Source organism: Amphiura filiformis, chromosome 2, assembly GCF_039555335.1.
Source record: "Amphiura filiformis chromosome 2, Afil_fr2py, whole genome shotgun sequence".
Lineage (NCBI taxonomy): Eukaryota > Metazoa > Echinodermata > Ophiuroidea > Amphilepidida > Amphiuridae > Amphiura > Amphiura filiformis.
Window position 1 is genome coordinate 16,537,612 of NC_092629.1, and position 14,388 is coordinate 16,551,999.

General features: G+C 35.3%; 1 protein-coding gene across 1 annotated transcript in view; it reads right to left on the reverse strand.

Moving 5' to 3' along the window:
• The window catches only part of LOC140138580 (gamma-aminobutyric acid type B receptor subunit 2-like), a 36,550-nt gene extending 30,047 nt beyond the window's left edge, over positions 1–6,503 (reverse strand). Inside the window, exon 1 of the mRNA XM_072160379.1 lies at positions 6,414–6,503. Coding sequence (XP_072016480.1) covers positions 6,414–6,503 — 90 coding nt within the window. The remainder of the gene's footprint in view (positions 1–6,413) is intronic.
• Between the last annotated feature and the right edge of the window lie 7,885 nt (positions 6,504–14,388).

Consider the following 14,388-nt stretch of genomic DNA (forward strand, 5'->3'; position numbering starts at 1 on the left):
ACCTAATGAGTTTAGACGAAATGGATGTAGACGAAATGTATATGGTATTAGTCCAAATGTCAAATCCCCTTTGGATGGTACAAATCCCGGGGTACAAAATGCGCCCAAAGTGGTCCGGGAGGTCACTTTATGATATTAAAGCCTTAATGTACGATCTTTTTAAATTTTTAGATTTTTCTTCTTTTTTTTTTCAAAATGATAATATGCAATCATTATGAAAGTTCCCAATACATTTGGACGTGAAAAACATTGGGAATTTGCAAAGAAACACCACTCGAAATATTTCACACTATTTGGATTAGGACGGCGAGTGCGGCCTCATAGTTAGTCTCTTACGCAGCCAGTTTGGTTACGCTCCCTCCACGTGTGGAGGGAGCGTAACCAAACTGGTTTCGTAGGAGACTACGATTTGCGAGTCATTCTGACATATTTAATATCATAATCTAAAAATTATGATAATATGTCGGACCAACAGAAAATCATCCCGTTTTACTACGAATAGGTCGAATTTGACAGTTTGCTCATAGATTTAAGTTAGAACATGTGTAAGTATTACAAATATGCCAAAAAATCGGTTTTGAAAAAAAAAATGTATATTCTGAAATAAAAATTCCCTTTAAAAGGGAAAGCCAGCTTCAATGCAGAAGAGGCCTTGTAATTAGTTTGGGTGGTGGCATTTTTAGGATAACTCTTTTTTATGATCCATCATGTTTCATGACAGTCCACCAAACCATCAATGATGAGAACATGCACACAGAAACAGCAAACCAAACATTAACTCCTATAACTTCCTGTCAATTAATTACTCCAAATTGTTCTGTCTTTTTGTCTTTTCTGCCCTTTTTTTTAGGCTACCCTTAGCTCATTATTAATAGAAAGAAATGCAGTTTTAGTTAATTGGCTAAAACTGCCATCCTACTTGCCTTATACATGCACATTAATTTTATATTAATTCGCAATTTATACTTAATATAGCACATTATAAAATGTAAAGACTGATATTGTTCAATTATAATAGGCCTACATATAAATTATACCCATATCAAAACTGGGCCTGAAATTGCATCGAATTTTTCCCGTTGAAAAGACAAAACTGATGTTTAAGATATCAATTATTTCATAAATGACATTTTGAGTCATTTTATCCATAAAACGATACAGAATATAGGATATTTTTACTTTGACTTTTACGTCCATAAAGGTTTTAATCATGTTATCAATACACTCACATCTCATGCTGTGCTGATCTCCAGGAGGTCTGCAAATGTAAATCTAAGAACGCCTGATAACAAGGATTCTATAATTTTCTTTCGTTGATATGCTGTGGAAACTGTTATAGGCCTGGCATATAACTTTTAATGTCATATTTCCTTCAAACCATAACTTTTGAAATTCTCACTCGTTTTCATTCGTTGAAACGGCAAAACATACTTTCTTTTTCTTACAAATCCAATAACAGGTCTATTATATATTTTCACCATAAAAAGTTCCGCTAAGTAATTCAAACCAATGCTAGTACCCCGTAATCTCTTTAGCAAACAAAGACGATCTCCGAATTAGATAGCCAGCTAACGCTGGCGATAAAAGGGAAAGCCAGCTTCAATGCAGAAGAGGCCTTGTAATTAGTTTGGGTGGTGGCATTTTTAGGATAACTCTTTTTTATGATCCATCATGTTTCATGACAGTCCACCAAACCATCAATGATGAGAACATGCACACAGAAACAGCAAACCAAACATTAACTCCTATAACTTCCTGTCAATTAATTACTCCAAATTGTTCTGTCTTTTTGTCTTTTCTGCCCTTTTTTTAGGCTACCCTTAGCTCATTATTAATAGAAAGAAATGCAGTTTTTAGTTAATTGGCTAAAAACTGCCATCCTACTTGCCTTATACATGCACATTAATTTTATATTAATTCGCAATTTATACTTAATATAGCACATTATAAAATGTAAAGACTGATATTGTTCAATTATAATAGGCCTACATATAAATTATACCCATATCAAAACTGGGCCTGAAATTGCATCGAATTTTTCCCGTTGAAAAGACAAAACTGATGTTTAAGATATCAATTATTTCATAAATGACATTTTGAGTCATTTTTATCCATAAAACGATACAGAATATAGGATATTTTTACTTTGACTTTTACGTCCATAAAGGTTTTAATCATGTTATCAATACACTCACATCTCATGCTGTGCTGATCTCCAGGAGGTCTGCAAATGTAAATCTAAGAACGCCTGATAACAAGGATTCTATAATTTTCTTTCGTTGATATGCTGTGGAAACTGTTATAGGCCTGGCATATAACTTTCAATGTCATATTTCCTTCAAACCATAACTTTTGAAATTCTCACTCGTTTTCATTCGTTGAAACGGCAAAACATACTTTCTTTTTCTTACAAATCCAATAACAGGTCTATTATATATTTTCACCATAAAAAGTTCCGCTAAGTAATTCAAACCAATGCTAGTACCCCGTAATCTCTTTAGCAAACAAAGACGATCTCCGAATTAGATAGCCAGCTAACGCTGGCGAAAAGATCGTACATTAAGGCTTTAAACAGCTGATCTTCTGAACCTTGATTACATAATGCTCCTTTGATTTTTCTTGCTTCTTGACTAAAATAAATGTATAATAAAACCAAGCAATGTTTCATCATACTAATCATGGAACATGGAAATGGTAGATTTACTATTTTCGTGTACTGTTGAATCACTCATGGCAGCATGATGAAACGATTTGCACGGTAAATTTGACCTTCACGAGCTGCAGCCCAAGTACGTGATAATGGATTTCAATATCTTACAATACTAAAATAAATGTTTAATTACAAGTTTAATTGTTTGTTTACAAGTTGCCGCACCGCATGTAAGCAAATATTACATTCAGAAGTCATGAATACAATTTAAATTTGATAGTAAAAGGGATTTGCGAAAGTGTGAAGAATTTAAAATTGTATTGTTCAGGAAGAAATTGAATATTGCTATAGCTTCACACAATGCTTTACAACACAACGGTTCTACAGAACTCGCATATCGTTTTATGAATGTTGTTAGGCCTAATATTGGATTCATTGAGTATTGGATTCATGGAGTAAACTTAAGTATAGTCCTCAAGGACAGTCTTTTACTTTGTCTATAAATCGTTATTATTGTTCTGATGAAATATTTGTTGTTGGGCAGAATTTCCGATTCAGATCGAAATTCAAAATTATCAAAAAATCTCTAGATTTGAAATAGCTCTCTATGATTTTTAAAATTATGTCAGTAATCAGTATATAACTTAAGCCACACCTTAATTTTTCTTATACTGATATAGTTGTCTAAAATATGGAAAATACGAATAATTTACTGGGTGGGCAATTTAATTTCTTCTTGTCCCAAGAAGCCAAAACAGTCACCTTTTCATATCCATAACACCCAGTCGTTAAAATGTCAATGTAGCCGACTTGGCCCTATTTTAACTACTCGAAATATCTATAATAAATTACCGAGTTGGAAACTTTTTGTGATAAAAACTCGAACGGTGGTAATGCATTTGCAAATTGCATTTTTGCAATGCTAATCATTCCCCGAGTTACGCTGCATATTCACCTTATTTTTTAAAATCTTAACTATTTAAGTCTGCGTCAATACTCTTTTGAGGTTTTACACAGTACCGGAAAAAGAAGAAAATGAGCAAAAACAGCCTTACATACATTATCCAGGGTCCAAACATTACTGTACGGGAGAATAGAGTAAAGAGGGAGTTGATTAAAATGAATTAAATGAAAAGACTGATCAATCGTTAATGAATTTGGGAGTTGGTAAAACTGTTCTCAATAAAAACCTCGAAGGGTTGTGAACTGGTCATAGGCTACATTTGCAAATTGCATTTTTTACGAACCGCGATAGACGGGTGACCGCTAATAAGCTTAAATTGCCAAAGCTATTCGGGCCCTCATCAATTTTCACGGGCCCGAACTCCATTTGCAAAATCTTACATGTTAGGCTACACTGACACTCTATACGACTTGTTCAGACTCATAAAGCAACAAGTAAAGCATGAATGGATTGACACTGGCAGCATGGGTGGGGGCCAGATGCCACGTTGCCTCGACTGACCTGAAAAGCTAGGGTTGTGCACTGCAGGGGCTATTTTAGTGTGTCTCCTGGCACGTTCGTCCAGTGAGATTAAAAATTCGTGCAGTGACAATTAAAAATCCGTGCTTAAAATATGTAGTTGAGATGCTTGGCCTTTCTTACGATTACCAATGGTTACTGCCAGGCAAAATGTTAATTTTCGCGCACTTTGAGCGCACTTCACACTTCATCAACATTTCAGCATCCATTTCCTTAGAAACCTCATTTCATCGAAACCTCATTTCATTGGGATCGATGAATATAGAAAAAATAAAAGAAGAAGAAGAAGAGAAAAACGGAGAAAATGGGAAAGGAGACAGATAATAGAAAAGGGGATCCAGGTTTTTGAAATGGGGAGCAGGGTGACAAATAAAGGGACGGGATGGGCAAATGCACACCTAGTAAATTATTTTGCCCACCCAGTAATTTAAACCTTCCCACTGCCCCCCAAAGTGTGCAGCCAGTAAATAATTGTGACCAAACAAACAAATATTGGCACCATAAGATAATCATTAAATTATAGTATATCATTATGATCTCTTGAAATCAACTGTTGCTGTTTAAAGTTTTATCTTTTCATATCTTTTCATAACATTTGCCATATTTATTTCAACTTCGGAGCAAGGATAAATATCACACAGTACCCAATGGTTAGGAGGCTAGAATTATTAAAATTATTTTGAGAAATTTCCACACAATACCTGTAAAAATTCATGGAACCTATAAATGTTGGTTTATATTATCTAAAATGAAGTCCTTTAGTGAAAAGCAACTACAAGAAACATATGTTTTGCCTTATATTATCAGAAATTAAGTCCGGTTCAGAGAACATCTTATGACGCAGGTAACTACGAAATTAAATGTAAAATTTAATACTGTTACACTATACAGATAAAAGCTAGAGTTTGATTCTTTCTTGAATTGAAACCAAGTGCAAATAATTTGGCTAAATTTTGCCTATATCATCTGAAATTAAGTCCAGTTTAGAGCACATCTTACGGCTCATCTCATGTAGCTATAAAATTAATATCATTTTGCAAATGTTACCTTACAGATAAAGCTTTTAGAGCTAATTGGTTTCTTCTTTAGTGAAAAACGTGCTAAACATCGTCATGTGCGAATGACAATAACGTATCCCTATCCGCATACAACCATACACCTTCTGGAAGTTCTGGTATATAATCATGTATATGAAAATCCTGTTTTGTGAGTGTATACAAGTTAAAAGTTGGGGGGGGGGGGTATATTTTTAATATAACGCATTTGCCACTATAAAACACGATATCCTTTTGGATAAAATGAGACATTATGGACAGTTTGTTGATTACAACAGCCATATATCTGCAACGAGACAAATTAATTCTGGAATGCCACAAGGTTCAATTTTAGAACCTCTAGCTAGATTTCATAATAATATATGTGAATGACATTCCACATTCTGTTCTTGATTTATCATTTATTTTATATGCAAATATTGAAACACTTGATTGATATTTTTTCTTTGTAGCCCTGTGGGGCAACCCTGATGGCGATTGCATTGTTGCCTTGTGTTTCTAACCGCCACTCCCAGTCATGTTTGAATTTAACAATTTATTCATATAATATGATTGTGTCAAATATAGACGAATCCAATTTCACGCATTCCTTTACCTCAATGGCTGCCAAAGTTGGGTCCCCGTCGGCTCAGTCTCACCTAAAATGTGAAATAATGCGGCCTTGGAGGGTATTTTAAACTGCATTTTATCACCCGTGTTACACGTAGACAAAAGAATGATGACAGTTTACAACACAAAAGAATCTAACATCGATTTATAAGCGTTTTTTTGGTGTTGCGGGGACCCAAAGATGGCCGACCAAATCCTGACCATGACTTGGCTCGTTGGATTCGTCTATAGCTTCATAATGTTTTATATACGGCATAAACTTAATAACAACAGATGGCGCTACCACTGCACTAAAAGGATTCATAATTATGATAAATTTAAGACCAGTTGTATAATGATTAATATGGTCATTTTAAAAGGGAGACTGGGTTGGAACAAAAGGTACCACTTTCTGATCACTTATTGGTAGTAGCCTGCCTGGTAAAGCGTTAATAAGCTTCACTTTAGTTACCAAATGGCTGAAATCTGGAACAAAAGGTACCACTAATTGAATGACTTGTGAGCAAATCAATAAGGCATCAATGGAAGAATGCATAATCTATTTTAGGTAAATTAATTTCAATTTGACAACTGGTTCCTTTTCAATCTATATTAGCACAGTAAGCAAAATACATACCAGTGAGAAGATTTCATGTTTTCCATTTATCGTACCAACTTTGTTCCATCCGAATTCTTTCATGAGATGAATCCTAGCTGGGTTAAACATATTATCCGGCATAACAGTTCTGTAGAAGTACGGGTAGTCTATTCGGTTAGAAAGGGCTGGAGCCGATGATGAGTAGGACATCTGTTATATAAACATATGTTTAAAGAATTTAAATGATGAACATTATAAACCAGCTAGGTTAGATGTTCAGAAATGGTCGTACTTTTGTAAAATATGAGTGAGGGCAAGGCATAGCTAGCCAACTCCCCGTGTTAATTGAATGGAGATTTGACCGAAAATATTGGTATCGGACCGCTCACTTCTGAAGGATGCCACAAAAAACGGTAAAAGCTACATTTAAATTATTCTAAATAGGTTCTAGAAAATAAAGTTTTGTAACATGTCCTAAATTTTTAGCTAATTTAGGTGTTTGGAGAGGGTCGTACTTTTGTGTTTTAGGAAGGACATGTAAACGACAGATAACACCAAAAATATGAAGAAATTATTTCCAAACCGTGTTAAGTCAAAAATCATTATGTTGCTCATTTTCAAGAATGCTGGTTTACAAAAAGCACGACATTGTCTGATTTCGTGAACAAAGCCACACATAACATTGTTTCCTTTCGTTTCCTTTATAATCGGTTACCCAACTGAAGCTATGAATACCAGCTTTATTGCGATATCGCACATGAAAACAGTCACTTGTGCACAACCAGAGAAGATCCGATTTAATCAGTTGAGCTGTTTCAATGAGTGTTATCTTGGTTTAATAACTTTTAATGGGGTTAAGTCCTGCAAAGGTCGAGATGAATTCTACTGTAGACATGACTGCATCATGGACTGTCCACTGATAGAAAATCCATGCGAAGCTTATAGGAAGGCCTTAGAGCTTTTGCAGCGTGATTATGGCCACACTGCTATTTTAGCAGCTGCCTTCAAAAACAAGGCTGAAACATGGCCCATACCAAGGGGTGATGAAGATGGAGGCAGGGAGTTTTCGATACTAGAATTCATAAGCTATTACTCCCATGCAAAGATATAAATGACTAGGACATGGATACCATGGATGGATATGAATAATATTCGTCAGTATACTCGCAGGATAGCTACCAGTTGTACTACAGCAGTGGATTAAGGAAGATTGGAAGGTATCGAGGTATTAAATATCACGAAATGAAAACGATCCGCGAGTAGTAGGACTCGGGTATCAGGGACGTAACAGCCAGAGAAGAGCAAAGGGTGTCATCACAACGCATAAGAAGAATGTATTTGCTCCAGGGGTGAACGCAAGATCACATATAAGTGGTACAAATGCCGCAGGAGTGACCACAATTTCAACCATTATTATGCTTTGAGAATCTTCCATCCTATACTTTATGCACATTAAAAAAAAATTATTCTGGATATCTGGCACCCGCTGGAGTCTTAAATGCCCTCAAGCAGAAATTGGCGACCAATTTCACCTGAACACGGAGGTCTCTGCATCAGCTTGCAGTCCACGATCACCATACATGTAGCGTATAGATATCGTAACACCGTTTGCGACCCCACTTTTAAGCGGTTACAGAATGTAATCGAGAAAATTGAAATTTTGACCAAAAGTCATATTTTTGATCAAAAATCTCATTTTTGACAAAAAAATCAGATTCTCAAAGCATAACATCGAATGGATCCTTTCGCACGATACACAAAGATATTGGTCTCGCTGTGAGTTTAAAAGATATCTTTTAAAACTCACAGCTCGACCAATATCTTTGTGTATCATGCTCAATCCATCAAATTTTATATCAAAGTTGGTAAAAATGCTACAGGAGTTACCACAAGTTCCAGTAATGGTGGTAAGGTATGGGCTATTTTAGGAAGAAAAAGTCACTGCACGTTGGCATGTGTATATAATGGTTACTTTTATCGCAGTAGGCAGGGGGTCGAGGGATTCCCCTTGAGTTTCTGAGATTTTTAAACTAAATCACGTGTTAAATTAATGCTAAATGACGGAAGTTATTCATATTTGTTCTTGTTTTAGAAATACACCTTCTTGCCATTGGAGACTCGGCCATTAGTACATCAAAAGCAACAAGTGAACTTGGTGTGGTGGTCATTGATGGGAGCCTTGATATCAAAGATCACCTTAAAATGTTACTAAGGCAATATAGCCTTTGTATTTGGTCTTCCTCAGTGCGACATTGCTAAGCTGAATCGTATACAAAATTGTGCGGCTAGATTGGCGTCAAGGGCCAAATATCGCGACCACATTACGCCAGTGTTTTTCGATCTTCACTGGCTACCTGTTGTGTACCGTATTCAGTTCAATATATTGCTAATCACTTTTAAAGCCTTAAATGGTCTTGCTCCATCTTATATTGCTGATCTTTTATTCACATACAATCCTGGCCGATCTCTTCACTCTGGGTCACAAAACCAGCAAGGGGTAAAACTAAATTTTATGGCGAGCGGGCTTTCTGTAATGTCGCACCCCCGGTTGCACCCCTTCTGTGGAACAAACTTCAGGTTCACATTAAATCCTCTTCATCTCTTGCACACTATAAAAGTCAGCTCAAAACACATTTATTTGAAATTGCTTTTACTGATTCATAGGAGCCTTGAAGTGTTTATTTAATTAACTTTATGAACTGGCGCTGCTTTTCGAATTTTAATTATCTTTGCTCCCGCAGTTTGGCTCCCTGCGTTTTGATATTGCTTTTTTCTTATTTAATCTTGTTGTATTTTTAAATAATATTGCCTAATCGTTACCTTGCACATATTGTTTGGTTTGCCTGATTTAGTTTGTTTATTCACCAAGGACTTCCCGTTTCCAAAATAGTCTCATACTATAAACTAGGGTATACTTTGTGAACTTGCTAAAGAAGTAGTATTTTATTTTTATTTTAATACTCCTTGTGTCCTGTATGCGCAGTGACTGTACAATCCCCCATTTCTGAAGTATATTATACAATGTTTTTCTTTCTTCTTTTTACATTATATATTACAATTTTATAGGTGCAATATTAGTTTCTGTAAATGAAATTTATATCATTCTGTGTGTTATATATACTGCACTAAAAAGTATCCTTACACTTGGAAGAAAAATCTTTAAAAAAGCTAAACCATATATTGGTAAATTTATTTGTTTAATAGATGCACTATCTAACGGACTAGACATCTGGTTTGAGAGTGGTGAATGGCTAATTTATGCGTGCCTTTAATTTAAAACAAAAGAAACAAAAGAAAACTGAAACAAAAGAACTGACAAATAAAATGAGAGTTGTTAAAAGTACAAAGAAGTAAAAACTGAAATAACTGCTTCATTGAAAAACTGTGTTGTCTATTTGTTGCACTTGTATAGGCCAGTTTGTCACTTTTAAAACTGGACCTTCGTCTATTCAATTGCTTGTAACTTCTTAAGGTCACATTGGATTCAATGTGGTGTCATAAAGTGCAGGATTAGATATTGCATCTATTAAAAAAACAAATTTACCCCAATATGGTTCAGTTTTGAAATTGCGATTATTTTTCCAAGTGTAAGGATACTTTTTTGGCGCAGTATAGATGACATTCTTAAAAAATTCGCATGTTTGTTGTTTTATCTCTGTAACTTCATCATGTAATTTGACCTTCGGATCACATTTTGATAAATGTTAATAAAATATGAATATAACTTTGCACATATTGTTTATTTTGCCTGATTTAGTTTGTTTCACAATATTTGCTCTCGTCTCAATGTGCAATATTGGCTAATTTCCAGCCGTTTTTCTGTATAAGTTTTAATTCTGTTTATGTTTAGCTTTTTATTTGTGTCTAGTATTAACCAGTGTACAATATATATTTTAAGAAGTAAAAGATTAAAACTTTCAACTGCACTCACCAGGTCACCAATATATATTTTGTTTTCTCTGTATAAATTTGCATGTTTTTAATTATTGTAAAGCATTGTGAGATATCCTTTTGCGGTGCGCTATATAAGAAATAAATTATTATTATATTATTATATTGAATTCACCCATTTTGGTGACACAATTTTAACCTCACGTAGACTATTTCGCTATAATCCGCTACTAAATTATACTTAATCGGGACAAATTTCAATGCTTTATGTGCCACACACACGAGGACAATTATTTTGGCTTAAAACGGGCCAAAGGAAAGCGCACTTTGTTAAGCCTTTTTCTCCCCGATTTTCTCATAATTAAAGTAAATTTTGTTATAAATGGGTTTAAAAGAAGAGGTCCAGATACGCTGCACTATATTTTGTGTAGATTTTCACCCAATATTAAACCACATGGTTCACTAAGTTGCCTCATTATCAGGCCTAAATATGTGAATACAGTCCTACTACATGTACTAAAATTACTTTACCGGGACATATTCCCTAAAATACGCTAAACAAATTTTAAAAAATCCAATTGTTTACTCAAACCAGACCATAAAAAGAAAAAGATGCACGTCAGTGACGGTATTTTGTGCCGGCTTTAGGTTTTAGTGAGAAATTTTCGCACGAAAAAAATATTCAATTTCAGACTATTTTACCCAAAAACAAAAGGTACATTTTGGTAATTGATGAGCCGAAAGCGCAAAATTGTGCAATTTTAATCTATTTAATAAAAAGGAAGATGTACAGACCAATTATTGCTTGATTTTTTCTGCTATTATGATTTGTAGGAGGATACGTCCTCATGGAAAATTTCCATTTTTAAATACTTATACATTTCAGATGACACGTACAACAGTCAGTGGAGTATAGTATGCAATTATGTTTGTAGGAAGTCATCTCTCTTTTAGTAGGGATAACCATCAAAATTTCATGTTGCCCCTATTGCTACAAAAGATTGTTTTCTGGATAGAACTCATCAACAGAAGTATTTTGGTGGTTAAATGGTCAAAATCGGTCAAAAACTTTTCGAATTATGAATTTTCAAAGTTTCCCATTCTGACCGGTCATTGGAACGAAATAAAATGACAAGGTCCAAAAATAGCAATTGGGAGCAAAATTGGCATAAGCATATATTTACCTTTATATATTTCTTTATTTTAACATATATGCAAACATGAAACAAGCATATTGTGAAAGTATCAAAGGGTTTCTTATGAAATGGCACTTTACTAGTCAATGGCATAAATTATTTTTTCAAACCGAGGCATTGAAATCATGCATTTAGAGAACATTTGCCAAAAATCATCCAAGATGGCCGATATGGCACAAAATCAAAATTCCAGGTGAACGTTTTTTTTCACAACCAAAAATGTCAATGTTATTGGGTTTAATATGACCAATTAGTAGGTGTATGCAAACAAAATTTTAAGTGTCATTGAAGGTCATTGACTCATTCACAACAATAGAGGTTATCCACTTCACTCATCATGCTCATGTGTGACTTCTAACAAAAGGTGCTGGTTCCCGTAGTATTCTTCATTCAAACCAATTCAATGCATGACCTTGGAGTCACCTGCATGACTTTCGCGGGCTATTTTGAAACAGTTATGGTTGCACATTCAGGTACTTCTTTTGAAAGTTCTAAACAAGGTATAGCCAGCAGCAAGTTGTAGATGGTATAGGCCTAAATATAAGAAAACGTTTAGGGTTGAAATCAGGTGAAAAATACATCGAATGAGCACGAAACTTCACATTTATGTTCAGAAAGGTGTCTTCTTAGCATGATTCGAAAGGAGTATGGAAATTCCAAAGGGAAGCTGGTGATTTAATTTGTAACTCGAGATCTACTTGTTCATTTTTTTTCCTTTTTACAGAGGGTATGATAGAGGTATTACTGGCAACTCTGTCAAATTACAGCTCAGTAGGCCACGTTTTTCACCTGAAATTATTGACATGAATATTTTGTGCCATTCTTGAGCAGTGCTGAACTTAGCCACTGGCAATTAAACGCACTGTGGCGATGGAACAATTTTGACTCGCACTTACAGGAAAATGAAATAAGTTGTGTTGTTGTAATTTGCAAGATAGTTACAAAATATAATTGGTATTCACTTCCCCAATTTGTACAGAAAAATATTGAAAAATAAAAGAATGAGATCAATTTAGAAATGTCTGTGCAAGCAGTGCACAGTTGAGCTCCCTGCATGTCTATGGGAGCGTTCTAATCATGTTGATGGTTCATTGGTCATCCCTACTTTTAGCATGATTATTTTGTTTCCTAAAGTAAATAGGAACTCACCATGTTTAGATTCCAGTGGTACGAAGGGCCGGCAATAGCTTGTGATGCCGTTGAGCAGCCATCTCCAATTAGAATCAGCTTTTGGGGCTCATGGAATAACTGGTGAAACAATACCCGTGTTCCTATAGCAGCTGTACACTGTTGAATATAGAAGAAGAAAGATAGTAGTAGGTGAATTAATATTCAATTTTAGGGGGACAGTCACTACACGCCGGCAAATGTAAAGTTTACGGGCGGAATTTGTAAACGTTGTCGTTCCAAAAGTGTTGGGGCGGGCAGTGGCCGATCTAGGCCAGTCAGAGGGATTATATAAGGATCACCAATAGCTACGAATCGGCCATGGCGTCGCGCTTGCTCCACATAAGGTGTGTCTGAGTTGATAAACATTGGCAAAATTTTAAAAATGAAGTCATTTGGTGCGCACAGCCGTCTCTCAACATGCGATATTCAAAATTCCCGGGCACATTGAGCACAAATAACCATTGCGTCATTGCACTAGACAATTTTGGCGCGGGAATTTTGAATATCGCGTGTTGAACGCCGGTTGTTTTTATTTCTTTTAATCTCAATATGAGGCATAATGTATGTTGTGATTGCCGGAGACATCCTTTAGAAGGGTACTTTGTATAGTGGTCTGCTTTTGACCAAATGTAGCTCAACATGCTCAAGAACAAAAACAATTTGAGCTTATTCACCTTTTAACTCAATGTGTGCCTAAACCATTGTAAACTATATTCTAAACTGTATACAATTTTGTTACCATGGTTACAACCTGTTACAAACACATTAGAGTCACGCGGTAGCTTGACCAGCAAGTTTAAAAAAAAAAACGACTGATAAAGAAGAATAAACAGATGCACCGCGAGACTTTATTTACACGGAACAAAACGCTATTGTTCTATGATATTTTTCGCTGGGTACAAAATATATCTAAAACCATGCTAAATCGTATAGACTGTCCAAAGTGTCATATTTTGATAACTCTTTATTTCAAAAAGTTAAATTAGTGGCAAATCATACTGATATCCACAATCTTTCGACACTGCTACAGCCATACATGGCTGTCACTGTCGCACTAATTTTTCAGATTCACTTTCAAATATACCCAGGCATTTTCCTGGATACCCTACATACAAATTCTGGACCCCATTCGCCAAAAAATCAAGTTTTTCACAATTCTTTTATTCTTTCCGGACCACTGCATATATTCATATTAATAAATACTCCACTTTCACACACCGTAATAACGGGACGTCCCCGTGGCGAAGTGGTTAAGGCCATGGACTTCTAATCCATTTATGAATTTTTGCTCAAGTTCGAAACTTCCCACCACTTTTTTTTAATGTTTTATTAATCAATTTATTGTCGTAAATCAAGAATAACACCATTTCGAACATCCATTGCTATTGTGATATTATTATTTTTTTCATCAAACAAACATGTTTGATTTTTTATTCACATTTAGGCCTAGGCCTTGGGCCTACTTTCACCATCCAGATGCTATCACCATGCCTGACTATCATGGCATCTTCGTCATTTAAAACACCGAAATTTATTTATTATTTATTATTTATTTATCAGTGACTCTGTTCACAGCTCAGACTGAAATTATAATTCATATAAATATTATAAATGAAAATCACAAACCGCGAAAGATCGCCAACAACTGCCGCTGAATATTGATATCCAACTAGATTTCCCCACAGGGCTAAAGGGCAGGACTTACTTAGGGGAATTGAAATCACAAACCGCGAAAGATCGCCGACAACCGCCGCTTA